At 36.5% G+C, this 27,443-nt stretch overlaps 1 protein-coding gene across 3 annotated transcripts in view; it reads right to left on the reverse strand.

The window, feature by feature from the left end:
* Positions 1-27,443, reverse strand: part of LOC110379159 (aquaporin AQPAe.a) — a 78,036-nt gene that overhangs the window by 2,066 nt on the left and 48,527 nt on the right. For all 3 annotated transcript variants that reach the window (XM_049842392.2, XM_049842390.2, XM_021338687.3), the window contains 4 exons: positions 8,289-8,432; positions 6,310-6,381; positions 5,651-5,788; positions 5,230-5,310 (listed from right to left, as the gene is read on the reverse strand). In XM_049842392.2, coding sequence (XP_049698349.1) covers positions 5,230-5,310; positions 5,651-5,788; positions 6,310-6,381; positions 8,289-8,432 — 435 coding nt within the window. The remainder of the gene's footprint in view (positions 1-5,229; positions 5,311-5,650; positions 5,789-6,309; positions 6,382-8,288; positions 8,433-27,443) is intronic.

The following is a 27,443-nucleotide window of genomic DNA, read 5'->3' on the forward strand; positions in this document are numbered from 1 at the left end:
AGGTAGATGGAAAGTGAATGAGGTGACTGCCCGTTTATATCTAAGCTTTAGCGTTGTAATTTTTTTCCTCGTCATTCTCAACCTAGAGCCTCAGAATTCTGGCTACTTGTAAGGCTAACTTATCAAACAAACTTTGCGGTCTATATCCTAATGAGCATATACCTAAGCGCTTTCTAAATATCAAGAGTCACACTTGCCTTAATAACTTATGTAGCTGATTATAATCTTTTGGGGAAATCCGTAAGTAAGTGTACCCAACCACCTAAGCGTCAAGCATTAACTAAGTGATTTTGAGTGCTTTATAATTGATTGGTTCACTAGGCAGGTAAAAGTTTTATTGATACGAAGACTTGTAACTGACCTATTGCTTCCAAATAAATTCCTATCTAAGCATCTCGTGTAAGAAACGTAATAGCCATGTGTTACTAATTCGCCTGTTCCGTCATGTCAGACGTAACAACTCTGATGGGCCTTCACTTCCCGTGATTGGGTAACCATAGCAACCACCATTATGGTTGTTATTGTAATAAAACCATGGGCATGCATGGTTTTGTTCGTCATGCTACCTTTCTCTTTAAAAGTGTAGCGAAAAATCGGATGAAAGAAATCTATGGCGTACACGACAGCATCCTGGTCTAGTGGGTATTCTTTTATTTACAACATCAGCATTTACTTGACATTATCAAACATTGGTGAAACAGAGAATTGTCGGGCTGCGAACTTGTTCGAAAGAGTTACCGCAGCCCTGGTACATAAGGAGCTTCAGAAGGAACATGACGGGTTTTAGTCAGTCAGACTCTGACACTGCCTCACGCTGCACCCAAAGCGCGAGGGGTTTGATGATTTCCCAAAAAAAAAAATTGGTTGGTAATGCAGCAATATTTAAGGACAGATCATCGAGAAGGCTCTTGCATAATACACAGGACCTAGACGAAAGCCTTCAATAGTTCGAGAACTTAAGCCCTAAGGCAACATTGAAATTAAATCATAGGACCATTAAACTTGACATGATTGACCATCGATTTTATTGGCTTTATTAATAAAAGACCTTCGATGATTCATAGACGCTATTTATATAATATAACACTTATGTTATAAGTTATATAATTGAAATAAAGTTTATCTATTTAACCGCATAAACAACCAATAAAATAATAAAGTGTTAACTTGTGAATGGTTCAATTACATGGTGATGTAAACTGTTGTAAGCAAACACTTAATGTTTAGTATTATTACGGTTATTTCATTCCTAAGTGGATCGGAACTTAATGGATCTAGATTATTGGAAAATATGATTCTAACTTAAGTCCAAAGAATAATAAATAATAAATATACATATTAGGGTGTCCCAAAAAAATCAAAGTCATTTTTTTTTAACGCATACCCTCCTATTTTTTTCCTTTTGGTCCAAAACTATTATAAATAAAATTTTATGGTGGTAGGACCACGGTAACCCGTGCCGACTTACATTTGAATGTATGTCATACTTGCTCTCTAAGACTAACGCGATCTAACTCGTCGATGTGCTTGTGATTTCTTGTTATTTAGTGATCGAAACATTGTTTTCAAACAGCCAACATGTCACTAGACTTAAGCAGTTATAAAAAGAGTATATTTTTAATTAGGGGACATGAAGCATCAAATGATGGGCCCAAAACTTCCGTCTAATGGACAAGTTCTGGCAGTTTCATAGAACAACTAGCGACCCGCTCCGGCTTCGCACGGAATAACAGTATTTCTGCACTATTTAACGTGTGTTATTATACATGTAAACCTTCCTCTTTAATCACTCTATCTATTAGAGAAAACCGCATGAAAATCGGTTGCGTAGTTTTGAATAATTAGGTAAGCTTACAACGGGACACGGGGACAGAAAAAGCGACTTTGTTGTATACTATGTTGTGATATTCGGGAAATTAATTTATTGTGAATGAAAACGTAAATCTTACTAGTCGCGAATGCATTATATTATCTACTGGGAAAAGGCGCGTATTCCAACTAAATCTTTGCCTAATTGTGTGACGAAACTCGTCACCTTGTATCAAGTTTGGAGGGACAAAAGACACAAGACGTTTTTAAGCAACGCTATCACGACTTTTTCAGCAACTTAGATATGTAATTTATTTGATTTTGATTAATAAGAATAAATCATCATGTCCCGAGCCTTATCCCAACTATGTTGGGGTCGGCTTCCAGTCTTGCCGGATTCAGCTGAGTACTAGAGTTTTACAAGGAGCGACTGCCTATCTGACTTCTCAACCCAGTTACCCAGCAACCCAATATCCCTTTGATAAGACTAGTGTCAGACTTATTGGCTTCTGACTACCCGAAACGACTGTCCAAGATGTCAAATGACAGCCAGGAGAGCAGCCGGCCTACAGTTAGTTACAGAAAGCGCGTGCCTCAGAGGAGCAAAGGAAAATAACTCTTGAAAAACGATTGGATGTATCGTTTTTCAGGGGTTATTTTGTCTTTGGTTAAGTTTTTTTTTCAAAAGAAGATCTTTACGGTACGTTGTATGACAAAATCACATCTAACTTCATTTCAGCAAAAAGCGAGTTCTTTGATCGATCGCCTTAAAATATAATGACAGTTTTCTACATGAATGTGTCCTACCTTCTAGTCAAATAATGCTTCGTATCAAAAAGCCAAAGTTTCAGCACTGAGAGTTAGTGAACGATGTGGCCGAAAGATCGGTGAAGTTCATGCAAGACTTTTATTGATTAATCACAGTAGATGAGGAACAAAAATAATTATTGTTAGGTACAGTCCTAGAACATCGGAAAATTTATCCTGACTGTAAAAAAAAACTACTTTAAAATGAAAATTTTAACAATGATATTATTTTTCAATGTATATAAGAGGATAAAACATTATTTGGATGTATTCAAGGTTTATTTTTAGTAATAATAATTAAGATCTAAATTTCTCCATAGTAAGTCAGTACAAATTTTCATGTGAAAACTTTGCCATTAAGTCGGCACGGGTTACCACTGTCTGATCGAGATAATATTTATTATAGGAGATAATGAGGTCAAACCTAAAAAAATTAGAGGGTATGCGTATTTGAATTCGAGAAAAAAAAATTCCCCCTTATGTCTTGGGACACCCTAATACATATTATGTTTTTATTTCTCGGAGCTAAACCCTGTGATTCGGAGTACCCACGCAGAGCTTTTACGTAGTATGTACTTCTTCTAAAATTCTATATAATTATAACATTTATTGACTCCACCATATTTGTATTAGTTGGAAAACAATTATTAATATTAAACTACAAATCGTGTTAACATGCCCGACCTTGTTCTATTATTTGCTCTACAAACATACTACTAATGGAAAAAGCTGATAGGGATACGCTTGTTACTAGGCCTATGCGTATTTAATCTATCAATATCTGGGAATATTTAATAAAATCACAATAATATCAGGAATTCCGCAGAAAATGTAATTTAGTCAGAATACGTACGAATAGTAATATAATAAAGAGGATTTTATTTTGTTCGTTACGGCTCCCAAACTACTGAACCGATTTGAAAAATTCTTTCACTGTTTGAAAGCTACACTCTTCCTGAGTAGGTAATATAGGCTATATTTCACCCCGGTAAGAGCAGTAAGTAGTTGTCACGGGACGCGGGTGAAACGATTAGAAGTTATGTTATAAAACTGCACACAGCCGATCATATAAATTTTTGCTACGTAACATAACCGCTTTGGGAAATCCGTTTAATTAACCCCCGGAACCGCCAGTTTTAATAACTTAATAATGAATATTGATGCTCACATAATGAATCAAAGCTTTTACTTAATAAATAAGATAGAAAGGCTCGTCAATCACTTTTACGAACAAAAGGTACTTAGACAGTAAACAAACTGCAATGAGGAATGAGCAACTTTCATTTCAAGTAGACATCTTACTTAAGAACTTAAATCATTACTGATTAGAAAGGAAGGCTGCAGATATTGTAAGTTAGTCTTGTTTATGAACTGACGACGGTATGATCCATGTTAGAGTTACACACCGCACACTTTTAGTCGGCCGATAGTTTGTTTGGGGTTACCTAATAAATTAGAAAGGAGATGAATCATTTAGCCGGCCTTTTTCCAATATATTGAGGTCGGCTTCCAATCTCACCGGATACTTCTAAGTACCAGTGTTTTACAAGGAGCGACTGCCTATCCGACCTCCTCAACCCAGTATCTTGCCAAGGCTGGTGTCAGACTTTGAGTTTGATTGGAATCAAGATTTTCTTAAAAAAATACATATTTGGCCAACCATCAGGTCAACTGTCGGCCGACTGTTTGGTCCGCAGTATGACGCTAGTCTTGTTTATGAACTGACAGACAGTATGATTCATGTTAAGTTCTCATGTGATAGGAAAGTTACATGTTTGTAGCCGCGTCGGAGATGCAAACCCGTTTGATAGGATATCGGCGGCCGGCGCCAGCGAAAGTGTACTCTTTAATTAGCTTTAGATGGATACACTTGCAATAAACCAGTCTGCATTTATATTATAGTAATTATCTTTCAAGATTTTAAGTTTTCCACCATCCATAAAACAGAGCTATATACATAATGCTGGATTCGAAAGTTTTTTGCATATGCAAACTTTAAAATTAAGGTTAAAAGGCAATTCTTAAGCTAATACAGTTGACCTTTGGCCTTGCTTTTAAAATAGCTTCACTAATTTTATGCCAAAAAATTCTCACATTCGTTCATTGATCTGACGTACGTGTATGTTAAGTACCCAGCCTTTCTGACCGTTGTTGAATTTTTTGTAGCATCATACTAGCAGATAGCCTACTGAAAAGAAACCTATCTACCACCTACATGGTCAGATATTACCTAATAACATAACGTCTGGCAGTCAGGTGAATGTCCCACGATTTCTAGATCAAACACATTAGCTCACGTGATTCTGATGGTTCGTGACAACGCTATTACGAGCTTTCCTTACGTATTCAGTTAAGGTCGGTATCTATGTATATGATGTCTGATGGATGTACAGCATAATTGCAGCTTTAGAACATCGCATTTTAGCTATAGGTATCGAAATGTTCGTATAAAATAAACCTTTATTTTCCGAACTTTTTAGAAAAGATGCTTTTACTAGATTACTTTCTGAGTCCTCTTTATTTAGTATAGCATTGGCATTCATGTTTAATAGGATCTAATGGTGCTTATGTAGTGAAGAAGAAAACTAAAGAAGTAAGTGTGATGCTACTTACCCATTGTGAAGTCCAGTCACCCAAGACGAGGGCGGGTCCAATAGAACGAGCGGGGTTCATGCTGGAGCCGGTGAAAGGAATCTGTGGATAAAAACAAACATTTTAATACCTACGCCTCATTGATATTCCTAAAAAAATAACTTCAGTGAAAGTTAATTCAGAAAAAGACAAAAAATCTAGACAAGTCTGTATTTAGGTGGCGCCAGAATTTTAGACTGAATATGTAATTTGATGTCTATTTTATCTCAGTAATATTAAAAACGTGAAAGTTTGAGAAGATGGCCAAAATAACTAAAATACGTCTGCCTACTTCAAAGAAACCTGAGATGATTACGTTTTATGTTTGACCAGAAGTATTTCCAAAATATTCATAAGGGGTCTACCATTTTGTTCTCTTAACTTCTTAAAGGCTGATACTCACGCAAGCAGCATGGCAGGCAGTGATGCTGAGGCCGATGGCCAGAGGAGCGGAGCCCTTGATGTCGTTGCGGCGCGCATCGCACACGCCGTGAACAACCATCACCAGCAGGAACGTGATCAGAGCCTCGATTAACACAGCCTGGAATGAGACGAAGATTAGAACATTCTAGAAGAAACTTAAAGTAGATTGTAGGCTAGCTACCGTGTGATCGTTATCGTATTTAAATAGTGGAGAGCACGTCAAAATGAACAAGGTGTCACCTTGCTGGTGAACAGACGACCTTGTGAAGGTCGCCGGAAGAAGCTGGATGCAGGTCGCCACCAACAGGTATCTGTGGAGATCTAAGGGGGAGGCCTATGTTCAGCAGTGGACGTCCTATGGCTGAAATGATGATGATGATGATGATGACGTCAAAATGTAGCCATTCATCTCTGTTAAGCTTTTTTGGTTAGGTTTTAAAGCTTGCTACGCTAACACAATAATAAAATGTCTGTCATGTGTAAAACATGTGTGGACTTTCAATACTAAATAAAGATCCATCTTCCTACTTAAAACGATAATGGCTGTAGCAGCAAATTTCTTGAAATTAGTATTTTTGCTGTACCTACACTAACCACAGTGTTAAATACTAAGCAATAAAATACAGATAAGTATATTACCTGAGCCTCAGTAACTCCATGTCCAGGGAGAGTCATTCCAAAGCCTCCCACTTTATCCTCTGGTACAGCCAGCTGCAACATAAAACATATCGATTATCATCTCGATTATATCTTCGAAAGTATGTCTCGATTCAACTCGATATTTTTCTTATTTATGGTTATCACATTAACATGATATTAATCACGGCTTTCCAGAAATTCTTACATTTTTGAGAATGTAATGTTGACAACAAAATGTATGTAAAGTGTTGATGTTATTTTTATGGTCGATTAAAGTTAACTTTATCTCGATTACTTTAATTTATTGTAACTGATTATGATGTTTATTATGCAGGTACGATGAATATTTCGTTGATAGATGACAACAAGTTGCCTAATGTACTTCAATATTTTTACTACGCCTTTCTATATTTATATGCTAATGCTGAACTGTAAATAGTCAACAATCAAATTGTAGCTCTAGCTTAGCTTTATATTTTGCATGGCATTTAATACCTAACTAAGCCTAACAGTACAAAAAAGTCTATAGCGCCGTTGCAACCATATGGAGTATTCGGAAAATCTAGTCCACTTTTTGCTCCACCCAAGTACAATCGTCAACAAAAGTGTTAAGTAAAACTAAAAAATAGGTACCTAAACATCACGCATGCATGTTAGTCATGTTACATCATAACTCGGTAATGTCTAATCTAAGTCGTGTCTAGTTCATACGTGATCGTTCGCTCGTTAGTGAAATGTCGCAGGAAGGCCGTCGTGCGAACGTTATAAATTGCGCGCGACCAACTAATTAGCTGCGAGCTAACATATCTACTTACCACTCATTTACATGCTGAACTTTTGAGCTTACAGGATAAGTCTGACACTAGAAATATTGATCAGTTTTTTAACTTTGAATATAGACAGACTGACGAAAAATTATTTGCAATATCTTCATGACATGTGTTGCTACATGCAATGAAGCCTTCACATTTTGTTAGCTTTTTTTACTAACTAAAAATATGGAGGCTTCGATAACTATAATGTCTAATTTTAATTGATACAATGTCATGTGTATTTAACCTTAATATTATAAAGTAAATTAAAGCTCGAAGTATAACGCCATATATCAAACCCGTGACCTTTCCAAGTACTCATATATATCCGAAAAGCTTTACATCGGCGTGTTCAATTAGTTCCACGATTACACCGAAGGTCGCTCCACTTGGCTCTTTATTCTAAGATCATCAGTGTCACGGTGAACGAGACAGTTTTTTTGCCCAGCGTACATATATGGCGATTAGAATGTTGATACGAAGACTACGGCTGTTTAAGTACAGAATAATTACTAGAAATTGTAATGTTTATACGTTTGAGAACATGTTTTTTTAACTCTCTCCTTCTTTGGTTTAGGTCGCGAGTGTACTTGAGGACAAATTAATTTACATTTAGTTTAGCTTACAAAATTAACCTTGGATTTTAAGCTTTTGACGTATTCAATTAAATAAAATATCTTCTGCTTTATAGATGGGCTGTCATGTAATCAACGGTTGAACACTAATAAGCACGTTCTAAATTTAATTGCAGATGCATTTATTAATATCAAATCGAATCATACGCATCGTTCATGAGCAAACTAATTAACTCATTACAGTCAAGAGCTTGATGTTGTGTTTAATATAATTATGTTATTATTTCATAATCAATCTGCGGATGAAATTAATTAATTTTTTGTTTGTTTATTTTTGTGAAATCAATAATTATGTTTGCTCAAGAATTAATATTTTGATTCTGATTGAATATTTTTTATACGAAAATAAAAATGTGTTTTGGTGCAAAGACAGAAGGATGACTGATGGATTTGTTATAGGTACCTGGTTTTTATTAATTTACTGTCGACGACTGTCATTTGTTTGTTTGATTTTAAAACATCCTAGTCTTACTTTTGTTTTAACCTTTCTTTTCCACTTTTATTTCTCAAAATTCTTGCTATATCCACTTACCCTAATGAATGCAGCTCCAGCAATAGCTCCGAGGGTCTGAACGATGATGTAGCAGACTGCCTTCAGCAGCTTGACGTCTCCAGCCGCGAACAGGCCCAGGGTGACAGCCGGGTTGATGTGACCGCCCGATACATGACCGATAGCCTGGGGACAAGAGAAAGGGGATATTTAGAAACGGTATTGTTGAAAATTCAATATTTTATAAAATCATTGATGAAAGAATTATCTATTAATTTCCTTCAAGTTTCATTTATATTTGTAAGGATTGAATGCTCTTTGGAAAATACTGCATGTAACTTCGGTAAACTTCAGTGACACGGTGATACGTTTCGACACATTTAATATGCTGTTAACTAGGTTACCTCTAGAGGTAGACAATAGGTTCTTAGACTGGAAATAACATAAGTCTTCTAATATACAATTGTTAGGTACACATCAGTAAACCATGTTTATTTTTTATCTTCTGAAATCTACAACCATTTAAGACTATTAGGTACGAGCTACATTTACCTACAACCTAAGCTTATAAAAGCTCTCAACCTTTATGACTAAGTTCAATAATGTTTATTAAATCTGATATCGAAACGAACTAACATCTGAGCTAGCCCTTTTAATGAATATGTATTGCCGACGTACGACAGGAATATTACTTAATATTATTTACTGCTCACGCGCCGATCTGTGATATAACTGAAACGGCAAATGTTAAGAGTGAGGGCATGTCGGTATATCGTGTGTTAGATGCAGGTACATACTTAGGTATATGTTCCTACATACTTCAGCTATCGTTCTGGTCGCGTGATACTGTACATATAGGGTGTAGATTGTAACTACGAGCTATTTGCTTATTTGTCTTGCTTAAAAATGCCTAGAGCTTAAGGCATTGATGAAACATAGAGTTGAAATTACAGATTTTTCAATTTTCCAGCTTAGATAGACAGATATTCTTTATTAGGTACACCTATTTTTCATTTTTGATCTTAAACTAGTTAAAGTAGGTGACATAATGGTGAGCTTCGTTTGCAATGAAAGCTTAGCACCTTCAAACTTTTAATTTTTTCAGCGCCACTTTCAATTTGGCACCCTATAAAGTAAGATCCACCAGAGGCAACCCTAACCGACCTCCCCAAAGGTCACCGCTGCCATTTTCCCTCCCACAAGAAACATCGATAAACTATAGAGTTGCGGTATCACCATATAAATCTCAATTACTCGCGCCAACGAACTTAAATTGTAATTGGATGTATTGCCACGTAATCGGCAACATCTGAACACTGTAAAGTGCCTTTATTGTTTTATAATTGCACCTTTATACTGTCATTAAACGGATGCCTTTGTGCTGTAGATATGTCATCGTTGTCACGTTTTCGGTTGGCGCTCGTTAAAATTGGCGAATAATTTATGGTTGACGAGTCTCTGATTAAATAACATTTAACTATTAAAACTATGGGCATAGACTTGAATGGTAGAAGAGGCTGTTTTTTAAAGCATATGTAAGTATATACCTTTAAAAAAGTTGACGACAACTGAAATCGGATGAAAATATTCATAGGCAAAACATCTCGAGTTAAGAAATGTTTTGTATGTTCCACGAGTGTTATTCCATGTCAATGATGATGATTCCTATTTGTAATTGTGTCATTCGTGCTAAAGCCTTTAGGTAGACCATTCATCATAAATTGCTAGTTTATCTCATCAATGAGCTAAGCGGCAAAGTTTACCATCAAGCCCATTAATTGCCAGTCTCGTGAGTGAGCCGCGCACGCGCAGCTTACGAGTCTGAATCATCCGCTTGTGACGTCACAGGTCAACTCTATATATTTATTAGCAATTAACATTTTTATCACACATTATGTCATCTAGCGGTAACTATGTAGGTCAGGGTAATACGAGATTTTAATTAGTGCAATTAACTTTATTTTGCAAATAAATCATTTATTTTAAACGAAGGTTTGCCCGCTTTTGGTATAGATTTGTTTTTTAATTTAATTATATCAATTTGTAGATCATTATTTATGCTTTTTGCAAAGTCATCCTCGTGACTGAAGAATTATATGTTTGTTAAACTATCGATTATGTGTTTTATTTAATTGATCAATATGTTTGGAGTATTAATTGGAGCGCACCTTCAACATGTCCTAGAAAAAGATTTCATTACTAATCTTTCCTAAAATTACTCATAAGAAGGTAACTATAACGGTTTATACTACTTAGCTACAAACAGACTTGTAAAACAATAGCATTACATATTTAAGCTCTGTATCATAGTGAAGGTAATTCTCAAAGAATGCAAGCAAACCCACGTGAATCAACTATCTATACTAAATACATATTATAAACAAAAGTCACCAGCTGTCAACATTATTGTTATGACAATCCAAGAATTATATAACAATAATATTTTCAAACAAAACAATTATAATATTCCTATAATTCTGCGTGTTTCTAGAACATAAAGTGTGATTACTTATTATGTTCCCACGCGAGTTATGGTTTAACTATGGACAATGGGCCGTTATGGTACAGATGGGCAATTAGGCAGCCTATGACAGCTGTGAGTCGGCCTGACATTATACGAGAACACTAGGTTGTATTTATCAATCATTTGTACTGAACGTAGGTTATAGAAGTAGATAGGTACCTGATTTAACGTCTCTGTGAATTTTAGTTTAGATTTTTTAGCTATACCTATGGAAAATTTTAGGTAGGTTTTTTAATTTATTTTAATGTATTTCAAAGGCACTGCTTTGTTGGTTAAGGGCTGGCAATCGTAAGTGCATAATCTGGATTTGTGTTAAGTTGTCGATCTCTCTATATTTTTTTGACTTTTCTTTCTCTTATTTGACGTGCCTAATGTTTAGCTTGATACAGAAGTTGGAATGGAAACATTGCGGTTTGCATGAAATATTTTGAGAAGATACTTACTGCAATAAATTAAGGATAATTCAATTTAAAAAACATCGTATCATGTAAGTAGCATTGAACTGTCGTGTAAACGATATTTTATTGCTTAAAATAATTGTATAATCGCGGTTTATATTCCATATGTAGGTACCTACACAGCAGCAGACTGATCAATTTAAATACGACATTTAAATTAGCTACCTATCAGTCTACTATGTTAATATAGCGGGATCATGCCCCTGACATTGGAAATTATATTAAAAAATCATTAATAAACTGAATACATTTAACCGAAATGATTCATAATAATTTTTGAATTTAGAACCAATTAAATGGCAACACGGCCAGTTACATAAGTTACAAAACGTTCTAAATATAAAATTATGCTATCCTTCATATTTAAAATGAGGGTAATTTATCACTCGTGTTCGGTTTCGTTAAATTATGTGTGAAAAGTAATAAAAATACACTTGTACTAATTTACACATCTGCTTCACCTATATTAATTTTGTATTCATTAAATGCAGAACTGTGACGTCTTTCAGAATAAATAAGAAGTCAATAATATTTGCAGACATTGAAAGACGTTCGAGAAGTGTCAAAATGGTGCCGTCAACGCACGATGAAAAACTACTGGAAAGATTTCGGAAAATGAAATTATATATGGGAACTATTGATCATCATTTTAAATTTTTTGTTAAATTCAATAAATGAAAACTCGATTTCAACTTTCTAACAACACACGAGTTAGGTCAAAAGATGGAGGATATGATGAGATGCTCGGGTTTTTCGAGTGTATTAATCATATTACATAAGAAGTATAATAAATCTATCTATTTTATCGAAAATATGTATCCATGTTGACAAATGTCTGTCAGATTCCTTTCTGTCAGAGTCAGAGTTTGTGGGAAATAAATTGCAATATTGCTGTCCAATTGTTTGTGTATTTTGTTTCAATTTTTAACTGACTTCCCAAAAAGGAGGAGGTTCTCAATTCGTAGGGATCTTTTTTTTTAATTTAATGTAATTTTCAGATTCAGATTCAAAATTATGTTCTCACTAATGTTTTATATAGGATACAAACAATTATTGATACTGTTTACATTAGAGAATAACGTTCTGCTCTCAACACATAAAAAAAAGTTCAACCCACAAAAAAGTATTTAATCAAACACATGTAAACTTAATACAAATACCTCATTTCGTAATTAACCCGACGTACCACAGGTGTGCATTACCCATTAACCGATTACTCAAGCCGTAAGCATAAAGTTCAATGTTGGTGGTAATGGCGGCGTGTCACGGTCCGACCCGTTACGGACCGGATCTATACTGGTCCGGCACGGATGTGATGTGGATATTGTAACTAATATCTATATTGATATTGTAAAGCTGTTTGATTGTTTGTTTGCTTGAACGCGCTAATCTTAGAAACTAGGTACTAGTCCGATTTGAAAAGTTCTTTCGAAGTTAGATAGCCCATTTAAGGCCATAGGCTACTTTTTATCCGGGTTCCGAAGCCACTTGACCAATTTGAAAAATTAAGTTACATTATTCCTGAGTATCATAGGAAGTATTTTATCCCGGTACGGAAAGTAGTTCCCACGGGATGCGAGTGAAATCGCGGGAAACAGCTAGGTGAAAATCAAATGAGACGGTACATTGTAAGAGTTGTTTTCAATTATTGCGTCTCAATTTACATGTAGCTAATATTTAATTCTCGACTCCGATTTTAGGAAATTAAGAAAAACATTACGACAATTTGTAACACATTTACTTAATTAAAAAGTCAAAAGTCGAGGTTGAAAGTTAAAAAAGTAGGAGAAATTAATTAAGTGGTAACCGATTACACCTTGTTCACTCTTACTTTATCTTTGTTAAAAACTCGAAAGAAACAAAACTTGAATAAGCCATTAATTAATTATGTGACATAGTCGACACTGTTTCGCACATTGCAATACGAAATTAATGATCACCTTATATGGATTGCTCTAAATAAAAATATATAGAATTTGTCTATCGCTCGAATTATAATTTATGTCCGGATACCGCACCTAGGACACGAACCCATGTAATAACACATTATTACATTTTCCTTGATCTTAATAGTCTATTTATATCAATATTTCTTTTTAATGTGATCGAATTGACGTTAATTAATTTTGAATACGAACTTTTAATTATTAGTAGTTCTAAAATTCCATCTTTTATGTGAAGCTGTTTAATATATGACTGAATTATTCTTTGTAAATGCCATTCAATTTCCTCATTATGTGTGAAAATTATTAGTTTTATCGCCCATCGTAAATTATGCGTCACGGTAGATTAAGTGTGCACGGTCTTGAAAAAAATATATTCGTTTTTTGATCGTATTTTCAAATTGAGTTATGACGAAATCCATATTTAAAGTTTATTGGTTTAACCTAAGCCCTTTAAATTACACGCAACATGATAATAAAACATATTTATCTATCGACCTAGTTAACACTATCACGTCGCGAACATTCGGCAGTGTGTCTAACGTTTGGGCGGCGCGTACGCACGGTGCATTGACCAGCGGCGCGAGCGCACCATGCGTGCGCACGGTCACCGCGCCATCAAGGGCGCCTACAATCCCTAACATGGTCGTGGGACAAGATACAAGCTATGAGATAAAAAGTTCTTATAAATTAAATACCTACTTATTTTCTTCCCAGCAGAGTGTAAGAGAAAAACTAAATTAAGTTGTCATAAAAAAATTGATGTTTTTACAGACACATAAACATCGGTAAAGGTAAATAAAATTTGTAATAAGGATTCAAAATTAGCGTGCTATTGAAAAACAATAAAACCTTGAGCAGTGCAATCACCATCGTTAAATGTGCATAACACATTTTTTACCTTTATATTCAAACGAAATGTTCCATAATCTTCACATTTCATTTCCATGTCAAGTTCACTGGAACGCATTTAATGCTTCTGATAAAAAATCTACGGGTACTTAGCTCATAAATTAACAATAAGATACTGAGAAACTGCCACCAACTTTTTATAAAACCTTGTCTTAAGAAGTACCGGCTTTAATGCTAGATTTAGTCAATTATTTTATTTCGGGAAGGTGGTTTAAAGCTAGTTCTCGAGCTGGTACTTTTTAAGACCACGTTTTAATAAAGTGACCACAGTTTATCATTTAGACCAAACCATAACGGTAACACGCGCATAATATCAACACATACTCGTTTTCCACTACAGTCGACACAGCGGATATTTTTTTCAACATTCGTACACTTTATCAATGTAATTGCTTCGGACAAATCTCCCTTCTATATCAGAAAATTGGGTCAGTAATTACTTTTGAAGATAAATAACCGTACATTGAAATATATGTTCTCTTTATTGGTTATTTTTAAATTGCCGATGATCCTTCACAGTTTCCGTTTAAGGGAGTTTATATTAATTAGGTACTCAGTGGTTAAAAATAGCTTAAGTTTTGTTTACGTTTTGATTGTAATTAAAGTAATCGCTGTATCATGGTTCACTATAAATCTGAGGCGTCAAATAACAAGAATGGATAAGTATTTCTCATTGCAAAAAATCAATTAAGCAACTGCGTCGAAATGAACGACTATTATACTTACATACTATTGAAAATTGTTATTTTATAAAGGATTAAAATTTTCCATATTCTACTAAGTTCTGAATGAATCTAATTCATTGCTTCTCTGAAAAGGTTACTTTGTTGCACTGTATCGTGGGAATTGTAATTGTAATCGAACGCAATGGACAACGACTCTATGCAAGCCATAAAGTCAGCCAAACCCTACGCATTACAGCTCACGTGTCGATTGTGACTGGAAGGTGATTAAATCAACCGGGTCATATGCAATCATTTTACCATATGGTACACATAAAGTCTTATCAAACCAACCTTAATTCAATTAAAAGCCTTAATTCGATTTAAATACCTACGTTACATTTGTGCTTAACAATATTTAGATGAAAAGACTTTGGAAGCATCTGATAAATACATTTTCATGCACTATTAAAAAGTAACAGGGGTTGAAAACCTACTTTTCGCGTAAAATTACATGAAACAGCTACTATTCCCATGTATGTGTTTACTATTTATGCTGAGAAGAAGAAATGGCGCAACTAACTTCCCAGCAAGATGATTTTTTTTTTACTCCATCAAACCTCTCTCTAAACTTTGCAGTCAAGCCACGTCCTATTCTCCAATTATCTAAAACAGAATTCTAGAATCTAAATCGAAGTAAAATACCAATGCATGCCGAGAGCTTTTTACCTACAAACCGTGGGAAACAGTTTAAAAGTCACCGAGAAATCCGCCGATAACTTTTCGGATTTTTTTTAAAGTAAAATGCATTCGCGAGTTGCATTACGACCCAGATGATAAGGAATGTTAAACCGTTACTGTAACCTCTTATTTGTTTAACTGTATACGTTAAATGAGGCTTCGCATCGATACGAGAACTAATATTTGATTGTTTGTCTACTTGTCTAGAGATATGTTTGCAAATGGAAGCAGTAGCAGACGGTGCGTATGGTCGAAACTGTTTCTAAAATACCAGTCTGTTGCACAGTCATTGTTTAATGTTAATGATAGGTAAGACAATAATGTTTAAATGTATCTAGACTTCGGACTTCCTTCCAACACCAGATGATATTTTAGCTAGAGTGTCTATATTCTTATTATGAACCTATATCATAATAAAGGTGTTCTGTGGTTTATACTTTAGGGTACGATATGGTTTTTGTAGCGGTAAGAATACAGTTGTATTGCTAAACGCATACCAATGTCCAAAGCTTACATTTCCAATGCAAAGATTCAAACAAAATCCCCAAAAATAAATAAACTAACACACTTTACTGTTCAAAATTACTATGTAAACAGTTTGCAGCAATAAATCAAGTTGATCAACGATCCAATCTGTTCTCATAAAGACATAGATTTTCCCGTAGCGCATACATCTTCTTGCGCATGCATAATGAAAATTTATGCTCGGATACCTTGAATTATGACCGCGTCCAGTCCTAAAGCGGGCTTGATGGATAGCTGTCCTACGTACCTACGTACCTAGGTACCTATTTACCTGGGTACCTAGTTACCTAGGTACGTAGGCATCGTATAGGTCAGCTCAGTTACAACTGACAGCGGTAATGGGCGCTCCAATTTGTTCGCCATGAGACTACGTGTAAGGGCATGGATGATTGCCGCGAATGTTATTTCTGCCCTATTTTACAATTCCAAGTATAATGACGGTGGCTGAACTAAAATAATTCTAGCAGTGATTATGATTTAGACTGCAATTTTATCTTTTTCCTTTCGCAGTTATATTTACATTTAAATTCCTCATTATCGCTCATGTTGCTGTCGCGTAATATTTTTCTGAATTTCTGCCTTTCCGGTGCAATATACGCCATTAACCAAACGCATTGATATTCAAGTCTCATATCGTGACTATTTCTATCCAGCGTTAAAACCTTTTCACTATCTACGTCTAATTGGAAGCTCTTAATATAAAACCTTCGTATCTGAATACATATTTTAATAACGTTGCGTAACAGTCGTTTATATGTAATTTTACGACCTCACTCCGTTATGATAATGCTTTTCTCCCGTGTCACTGCGCCCGCGCATTCCTTCCTATATTTACGGCTAACGAATGTAAATTAGATATGAGCATATAAAAGTATCGAGTAAGCCTATTAATACATTCCGTGTATGTGATCTCGAGTTGTGATACAAGTTTTTCTCGTAATTCTCGGGTTTAAGGAACTCTCGGTTATGCAATTGTAGAATACAGGCTGTGGGACGGTGATTGCTGTGATCGTCTTTCATTTGTTTGCTTTCTTCATTTACTTTAATTGCATACGTTCTTTGTCAATTAGATTTTATTGGAAAACTATTGAACATCAATTTGTGTAATCTATTTATCTTTACAAAAATGACAAAATCAGTGAAAGAAAGAACTCGTAATTTTAATCGTTTCAATTTGATTTCGTCTCGATAATCATTCGCACAATGCATTGTAGAGGTACTTGGCATCGCGCAACAAATTAAGCCCAGAATTCCTAGCCAGCTTGTCGCCGGTTCATTACAACTATTGCGTAGAACGGAACGACTCGCCAATAATTATTAACGCTGTTTCTATTTGCATACAGTTCAGAAACAATTAATTTTAATCGTTGACGTAACAGTTTGATGTGTCGAAGGTAATATTAAAAATGGTGTTTGAAATGCTAATTATTTTTGAGTAATAACTTGTGGACGTCTATGAAATTATAAGTCATTAATAATGTGTGTATGTAAGCTTATTACGACTAAAATAAAAAATAAAATTATTGAATAATTTACTCATCTTACTTATACGAAACTTACTTATACGAAAAATTTTACCTGTTTACCTGTACATACTATATTTTATACATGTTTTTAAAGTAACAGTACTGACTACAAATAAATCTGTCAGTGCGTGGACGTCGTTTGTATCAGTTCGCAATAAGAGTGCGCGCACGCACGGCTGGCGCCAATAAATTAGCGGAATTAAGTCGCGCGAGCTTTCGGCGTGTGGTACAAGCGTCAAAAGAACGGCATTTTTATTCATTTATTTTTTTATGTACTTAATTACTAAATTACTAAAACACGATATATTTTTTCGTTTTTGTCTAACGAAACTTATCCGAACTACTGAACCGATTTGAAGAAATACCTCTATAACTGATGAGTGAATATTTTTGAGCAACGTACCTAAGTTATATTTTTTCCATATTCGGTTCGCAGTTCGAAGTCCGGACAAAGGTAAAAACCGAGGGTAACATCTATACATGATAAATATAGCCAAAGAAATTTTTTTGACACATAATTATATAATATCGTATAGAGATGACGTCCACAAAAAAACGATATCTCTATTCTTTTATCAATAAAACCTGATTCAAGTAGAAATTAAGCTCAATTTACATTGACAACTCCAAAGTGGACCCAGTGGACATAGGCAAATAACAGTTCACGCAGTTTACATATAAACTATCAGCACATAGTGTACATACAAAGCACTTATGTATATGAACTAGTTCACATGAACTTACTGTTCACATAGTGCTTAACATTCGGTGCCCAGTCTAACGGTGTTAGGTAACCATGGAAACCTTTCTGGATACTTTTCTGTATTAGTTCCTTATCTTACGTAAAACTTAAGTTGGACATAAGTAGATGTGACTGTTTTTAAGGCTTTATTTTTCATGAAAATTGAAAATTTTGGCTATATTTTTTTTCATGCAAGCGTGGAAATTTTATAAGATTTATAATTGCAGGAATACCTAATGGACTTTATATTTTGTTGCAATTTATTTGAGTTCGTAGATTAAAATAAAATATAGTTTTCTTGAGTTTCCGTTTCAAGTTTGTGCAATTGCAATACGTTGACGATGAGTCCGATTATTTATAATTCCAGATATTGAATAAACTTCTAAGTTCACACAGATTATCGCATTTCTAAGACTGTACTATACTTTGTTATTACTTATTACTGTAGGTTTTCATATTGTTTAGTATAACAACAAGCTGGGAAAGTATCGTGAGAATATTTTCCTTTCTGCATTTTCCTGGTTCATTTAGTTGACAATTTATTATGTATCTACCTATGTAGTTGTCTCTTGCATACATAGGTAGCATGTGATCACTTTGAGGCACTTCTCAATTGCATAAGAATGGTAAGTTTTATCTACCTAGGGCCTGGCTTTATTATAAAAATATAATAGTTTAAAAAATTAAAAAAACTCGCTAGTCATGTATTGTCATCAGAAATTCAGAACTCAGAGCATATGCAAAATTTCATTGTAATTCAAGACCGGGCAGTGGGTCAAATTAAGATTCCAAGATTTTCTTACATACATAGTTACTAATATAAGCTAATATAAGCGTGTTAAAAATACGTATAACTTTGTTCTCTTTTACATATAAAAAAAAACAATATCAAATTGCATCTTTTTCCAAATTATACTGGTTTATGTATTTCTGAAGTTTTTTTTTCATTTATGTATCTATAAGTATTTGTAGGCAGACTCACACATTTCATTCATAGCCAGTTTCACATAGCTACTCTAACTAGACGCTAAGGTCACAGCAGATCACATCTTAATGACAGTTTAATTAGTAAAAGGGTCACAGTAATACTGTTACTAGGAAGCAGTTTTACGACTGAAGAGAAAACTTCTTACTGAGAGAATTTCTCTTTTTCATTAGCTAGATAATTACATGTGGTTGTGAGGGAAAGTTCACGTGTTGTGGTCATTGTTTTTATGTGGTCATATATCTAGTATTCAGTGTCATGTGCTATTGTATTGTGTTGACTTTCTTGTATCTATGGATGACTTGTAGGAAATTCTGTTTCTTTTTTGATCTGTGGAAATAATTGAAAATCGTTTTTCGTAATATCTTTTACTTAACTATGTTAATTTGTTATATTATGTAACTTATTTCATACTTATTCGGAATACATTATGATGCTAAGATTATAAGTAGGTAAGCATTGCCGGTGTTACAATATTTACTTTTTACTTTACATGTATAATGAGAAAATATTTATTTACGTAAACGTTTTCGTCCAGAAGATACATATCTAATTAATTTTCATAAGAAGTTACATCAATGAAACTTTTCTTATCTTGCTACATATTGCACAATGAGGGTTTTCTAAAATGGCGTCCACCAGGTGGCAGCACCGAGTCGTCAGGTCCAGGTAACTGTCAAAGTGCTTATCTTTACTATGAATAGTGAACGATTTTAGTGTTTTTTTTATTTTATAATTAAAGCACTGCATTATTGTTTTACTATTGCGGTTGAGTAAATAAAAAAAACTAAATCATATTGTGTTAACAAATTTTTCAACAAGCTTTTCCTTAGTACCAGTGACTTTTGCACCCTCTCTCTTAGCTCAATTTTTAGTTCGGAAACCTTTTTCTGACCGTAGTCCATAATAAAATCAATAACACTTCCAATATAACAGAATTTCAATAAACAATAAGTTCGGCACCTACAATTCCATACTATTTGACAGCTGTTTGGACCTGACGCATACGAAGCGCCGCCTGGCGGCAGAAAAAGTATCGAAAACCCTCATTAGAACAAACCCTACAATTACATAAATACTCATTCATAAAATGCGCATTTAATAAATAATTTAAAATATATAATCTACATTTTAATAAGAAGGTTCACTTACGTAAGAACGAGTCGTGATCTTACGTTCATTCAACATTCATTCAATGTCGTGTTTTCATTCGCGATTGAATATATTTTGCGCTGAGATTTATGTAAAATGCAAGATTACATTTTAGCTGTAAACATGTACTTTATAGGCTACACGATCGATTCTAATATATGGCTAATTAATATCTGGTACATCGTTAATTATTCATTGGTTCTTAGAATTATTAGATTTGGAACATTGTACTTGAAGAACTATGATTTATATGCTTTTAAAAATCTAATGTAATATAATTAAAAACCTGTAAGTACTAATAACATAATTAAGAGGAGTTTTTTTTTTTGTTGTTTGTACCCAAAAGGCTCCGATATTACTGAACCGATTTGAAAAATGCTTTCACTGTTGGTTTATCGCGGTACGGGGACGCTTACGCGGGACGCAGGTGAAACCGCGGGAACGGCTAGTTATTAATAAATGAAAATATTTCAATTTAAGTAATACATCGATCATCTTCTTCACAAAAGTTGAATAATATAATAATTTCACAAATTAAATTAGTGAAAATCGTTAATTAACTTATTAAATGAATTATGCAAAATATATAAATAATTAATACATAAAGATTATTAATAACGTATTTATGATCGGAAGACTCGTGTTGGAATATATTAAAGGGCTTAACATTATTAATAAAATTTAAATTAACTTGATTTACGTTTCCTCGAATGAATGTTTTAGAGCGAGATGCTTCCGGTCCTATATTAGTTTTAGTTCGAGATACAATCTTAATAAATCACTGTTTTTCTTATGTAATCTACCATATATCTTAAGCATGTGTTACTATATTACTATGGAAGGCCATATCACGTTCAATACGGATCATTCTGTCAAAACTATCTAAATATTTGGTGATGCAGATTGTCCAAATAGAAAGCTTGAAGACTGTAAATCAGCCAGACTTTGAAAATTTTAAAAGTTCTTATTAATTTTCACAATCGATACGTAGTTAATAGGAATACCAAAATACATTAATGACCTTTATTAAAACGACCTTCACATATAAAGCGAAATAAATGGACACCAAATAGAAATTGATGATCTGCATCGCTCATTGTGAAAAAAACAATACATACCAACGCCTAAAACAATACAATCGATAAATATTAATTTACATGTTAATCGATCCTCTTAGATCGCTGAGGCCACCTCTACGATGCCATATAGGCATAGTAACGCATAAATATCATGCAAAGAATAGTCAACCTTAAAGCTAACAAATGAAGGTCTACATTCCTATGACGAGTCTACCAAGCTACAAATACTATTGTATATTCCCCAGCCGTTTGTCAATAAACAATTCATCTCGAGTGATAGTCGATTAATGATCGATTGTATCATACACACGTCAGGACAAACCTATCATGGGATAAAGCAGTCGTGACTTCACTGACACTGACTCGATACTTTAACTAGGCGATTAAGGATCGAGTTATTAATTTTTAGTCGATTAAGAAATTTAATTCGTTTGGACTGCAGATTTAATCTGATGCGAGATAAAATCGTCGTGACTCGATACAAAACTTGTTGCATATGGTTTGTAAAGTCTATCATCACGGACTATTTGGATGTGTTAAGTATAATTGAATTTTATTTAATCGGTTGTATTATTAAACGAGTTTAAATTGTTTTGTGGTTGCGAAAATTGCTCTATATTTATATACTCCTCAAAACACTTTTAAACCAAGTCTTTTGAAACCAACTACTTAATAAACTTTTGTCAATGGACCCGTTTTGTCGATGTTAAGATTTCCAGAAAAATAAACTACAAAACATCCCACTAACTTGAATAGATTTGAAAATAACTATCACCACTCAATAACCAATTCGATGAATCGAATAAAACCAAAAAGCAAACAATTCGCAAAATTGATCGATTACATTTTATAAAGGGAGAAAGTGTCGCACTTACTAAATGCTACTTTCTCTATGTTCAAAATAAGTGTGTTTAATAGACAGTCGAGTAACTTTCCTCCAGTACTGGCCGATAGTAATTACACTCGCATCAGCCTCAACGCCCATTGACGGGCCTGGACTGTGAAAGTCGGATGTTGGCGGGTGTATCTTCCTATACCTACTGTTACTTTGGTATACACTTTTTGTGGCAAGTGTACGCAAGATTGATGGTTCGGTATTTTTTGTGTTAACGCTTCTGTTCGTGATTGTATCCGTGTTAGACGCCTTTTAATTTACTCTTTATATGGTGTTCTAATATAGAAGAGAGTTGGATGAAAAGAAGCACATAGCTGCTAGTCTAGGTCTAACTTCTACTAGTTTTTTTTCTTGTTTTACTTTTTCTTTTTTCTTCGTTTACAAAACATATTTTACCTACTTGTTTCTTACCAATAAACAAAGTTTATTATTACGCTTCATTTTCACGCCTTAGACTAACATACTTTCAAATACTTATTTGTTTTATACCACATTGCATGATATTACAGTTTTGACGCCCCATTTATCCTATAAAACGATCCCTCCAAATAAATCCGGATTCACACTCGGCGAGTGAATGTAGGAAGAGTTCCGTCCGTCTGCGACTAGTACTTAAGTATGTCAAGTGCAAACTTACTTGTTTGTGTCTTGTTCACTCTTACGTCAACCGCTCTTACTGAGCTCGCGTATAAATAGCTTAATTTATTCATAGAAATGTATTTCGCATCAATGTGACTATTTATAGGTTAAGTGTATCATAATGCACCTATTGGTTATTATATTAGGTGCTTAGTAGTATTAGTGACGTAGTCTTATTGTGGACTGTGAATATGGGCCTTTTATTATTATTTTATTGTTATGTTGAGATGGGACGACCTAGAATTTAATAATTTTAATTAATTATTTTAATATTCAATAGGGATAGGTTGTGAAGATAGACGCAAAAGTGGCAAACTGCTAGGTACTGAAGGACAAGAATTTATATAACCTAGATAAACTGCTCATAATTTCACGATAATTATAATTAGTGTGAGTGTATTCGTAGTGAGTGAATACAAGGGAAAATTGGTGCTTTAAAGTTCTAAGTCATTTACTATCATTCCTAAGTACATAACATTTTGCCTCGTTAGTCTCAGCTGAAATATTTTTCCGCGATAATGCAAAGTTACACTTATTAGTTTTTATAATGATGAGGTAAAAAATGGCAAATCCATTGTCAATCTGACAAAACAGTCATTAAAATACTTTAATGGTTTATTTGTACAATAATGATGTTATACTAAGTATGAGATACTTCCGCTTCATCAAAACATGATTATACCGATCATTAATAAAAAAAACGATTTAAAAATCTATAATGATCACTGTGCACAAAACGATTATCTACATAATCATGTAGAAATACTTTTTGCAATACCATGAGTACCTACCTGTACAATTAAATTCATAATGGAAAATCTATCTATCGTCCTAATGTTTAAAATATATAGGTACTTACCTAAGCGAAAGTTTGCATGTCACATCCATATGTCAATAACTACCGGAGGGATTTGATATACATGTACATATATAGGAGGGATTTAATAATAAAGCTTTTACATAACACAAACTTTTATCTTAGGTGGGAGGAAGTTGAGGTGACTGGGGTGGACCTGAGAGTGGCGGTGGCTAGGCTGAAAGCCAAAAACACCGCCCCAGGGCCTGACGGCCTGCCTGGCAAGGCCTGGGTCCTGGCCCTTGAGGCTCTCGGGCCTCGACTTAGGGGGCTTCTCAGCGCATGTTTGGAGAGGGGCCAGTTCCCACTTCGTTGGAAGACAGGGAAACTGGTCCTCATACGGAAGCCGGGGCGCCCTGCGGACTCTCCGTCCGCATACCGGCCTATCGTGTTGCTCGACGAGGTGGGCAAGCTCTTTGAGCGAGTTGTCGCACACCGCCTCGTCGCGCACCTTGGGGGGATAGGGCCGGACCTTGCGGACCACCAGTTTGGTTTCCGCAAGGGGCGCTCAACGGTGGACGCCATCATGCGCGTGAGAGCTCTCACGACGGGGGATGCTGTGTCCCGGGGGGGGGTCGTCTTGGCGGTGTCTCTCGACATCGCCAACGCCTTCAATACCCTTCCCTGGAGTTGCATCAGGGAGGCACTCCGGTATCACCGGGTGCCGACCTACCTTCGTCGCGTGGTCGAGGCCTATCTGTCGGATAGGTCCATCATTTACCCTGGTCACAACGGGGAATGGAACCGGCGAGAGATGTCGTGCGGTGTTCCGCAGGGTCGGTACTGGGGCCGCTCTTGTGGAACATCGGCTACGACTGGTGCTGCGCGCCGACCTCCCTAGCGGCGTCAGCGTGGTCTGCTACGCTGACGACACGCTGGTTCTGGCACAAGGGAGGTCGCACCAGGAGGCGGCCGACATAATGACGCGCGGGGTTGCGATAGTCATCGAGAGGATCCAGCTGCTGGGACTGGAGGTGGCCTTGCACAAATCCGAGGCCATGTGCTTTCATGGGCTTCGGAACGCGCCACCTTCAGGCTCCCAAGTCACGGTGGGGGCTACCATCGGCGTCGAGAGGGCGATGAAGTACCTGGGACTCGTCCTCGACGGCCGGTGGAGCTTCGTCGAGCACTTCCGACGTTTGGGCCCCAAACTGGAGAAGGCAGGTGCTGCATTCAAGCGGCTCCTGCCCAACCTGGGAGGCCCAAACGCCCCTGCCGTAAACTCTACGCGGGGTCATGCGGTCCATGGCCCTTTACGGGGCCCCGGTATGGGCACGTTCGGCACGGCCGCGGGCTGTGCACTACCTGAACGTGCCCCAAAGGGTGATAGCCATTAGGCTAATCCGGGGTACCGCACGATCTCCCGCGAAGCAGCTGGCCTACTCGCTGGACTGCCACCGTGGGATCTGGAGGCGAGGGTCTTCTTGCGCCTGTACGACTGGCGCGAGGAGGCTCAGCGCCGGGGAGAAACCCCGTTGCCGCGGCAAGTTGTCGCGCAGCGGGCGGAGCTCCGGCGCGATCTCATGGTGGCCTGGAGGGAGCGACTATCGCAACCCAGTGCAGGACACGCCACCATCGTGGCGGTAAGTCCCCTTTGAGGAGTGGCTCGGGGAGTCACGGCGCCCTCACGTACCGCATGACGCAGGTCCTCACCGGACACGGTTGTTTCGGGAGGTACCTGCACCGCATCGGTCGTGAGGAGGCGCCCGGGTGTCACCATTGTGCGGACAGCCCCGAGGACACGGTGGACCACACAGTCCAGGTGTGCCCCGCATGGGAAGGGCACCGCCGGGTCCTCGTCGAGGCTCTGGGCGGCGGCAACCTCTCGCGTCCGGCCCTGGTTCAGGCCATGGTCCGGGGCGAGAGGGAATGGGATGCCGTCGCCTCCTTCTGCGAAGCGGTCATGCTCGAGAAGGAGGAGGCGGAACGCCAGAGAGTCCGCACCTCTCATCCCGGCCGCCGCGCTGGACCAGGTAGACACCATGGGCGCCGGGTGTCGCGAGATGACTCCCGGCCACCGTAGGCGTGGGTCTGTGGGCGGTGAGTTCGGGTGGCTCATCGTCCCTCTGTCTTCCTAGACGACAGACCCGTGTCGACGGCGCGCGTTGTTCCACGCGCTCCTCAAAGAGACGTCAGCAACCCCAGCAGGGCCAAGGCCTGCCGGGGCTGCGGGTTGTTCGAAAGAGATACCGCGGCCCTGGTACATAAAAGGCCTATGACGGAACACGACGATTTTAGTCAGTAAGAGTCTGACACTCCCTCACCGCTGCTAACCCACAGCGGGAGGGTCATTTGATGATTTTACGTCGATAAAAAAAGGTGGGAGGAAGTTCGCTGGGAACGCGGTTGAAACCATGGACAGTTCCAGAATTAAAATTTAATTAGCCAGAATTTAAATAGAGTTAATTTTAATCTAAGTTCATAGATCGTTAAATATTTAGAATCTACAACATCACTTCTGTTGACCAGTATAATAGAACCAAAACTATGTCCACAAACGAAATATATTACTTGCTTGCAAATAAGTGTGTAAGCTTGAAAATAATCAAGTTCCAATTCAGTAGAACTGACAAACTTTTACGTACGAAGGCTACATATGAACCAAGCCAGTTCTGCACGTGTTACTGTTGTCCTGCATAAACTGATTCAACCTGCCCACAGCCCATTCATCTCTTTCAATATCAACAAATTACCATATTTAATCACACACATTGCAGTCTAGCCTATAAAGTACCCCGCAGCGGTTTAAAACTAAATTAATTTCCAAATATAAAAGCATACCGTAAACTTTTAGTCGGCCGATAGTTTGTTTGGGCTCATAAATCAGAATGGTTGCAAGCGCAGCGACGATCATGTGTTTAGTCGGCATCAGATCGAGTAAAAACTTTGATTAAATTCACGACTTTCTTATTATATCGGCCGACTGTTTAGTCTGCAGTGTGCCTGCAACCGATTCTTTGATATATTTATATCATAATCATTGCCAGTTATAATTTATAGTTCATAAGTTCAGATTGCATGCGTTATTGAAAATTAGTTAGGTATAGACTTTTTGATGAAAGTCACCTTCAACTGTTTTAGATAAACCTATGATGGATCAGTTTCAATCTCAATTGATTATGTATTTTTTTTTTCTATATGCCAATGCCATATTGCTCATCAGATTCTGGCATTTCTATAACTAAAGTCGATCTTTAATAATATTTTATTATGTCTAGGAGTATTGGAATAGCTCGAGTTATGAAAAAATAAGGCCGTGAGATTTCGCTATTCATTCAGACTACTTGAATGTAAACGTGATTAATTTTATTAAAATAACAAACCAAAACATTTTTTTGTTATACAGAAGAAGCTTTAAAAATAACATCTTTCTAAACATAATTGCAATCTTGTTTATTATTGACCATTCAACTGTGTACAGTCGCGGTCAAAATCCTTTGCAACTAATTAAGTTTTCAAAGTCAACACTTATCAATTGTGTTTTGCCAAACATCGTTAATTATCCTTTATATTGTACAAAAGGCTGTAAAATGGCATTTTCGTACAGCTAATATAATC

This window comes from Helicoverpa armigera, chromosome 5 (genome assembly GCF_030705265.1).
Source record: "Helicoverpa armigera isolate CAAS_96S chromosome 5, ASM3070526v1, whole genome shotgun sequence".
Classification (NCBI taxonomy): domain Eukaryota; kingdom Metazoa; phylum Arthropoda; class Insecta; order Lepidoptera; family Noctuidae; genus Helicoverpa; species Helicoverpa armigera.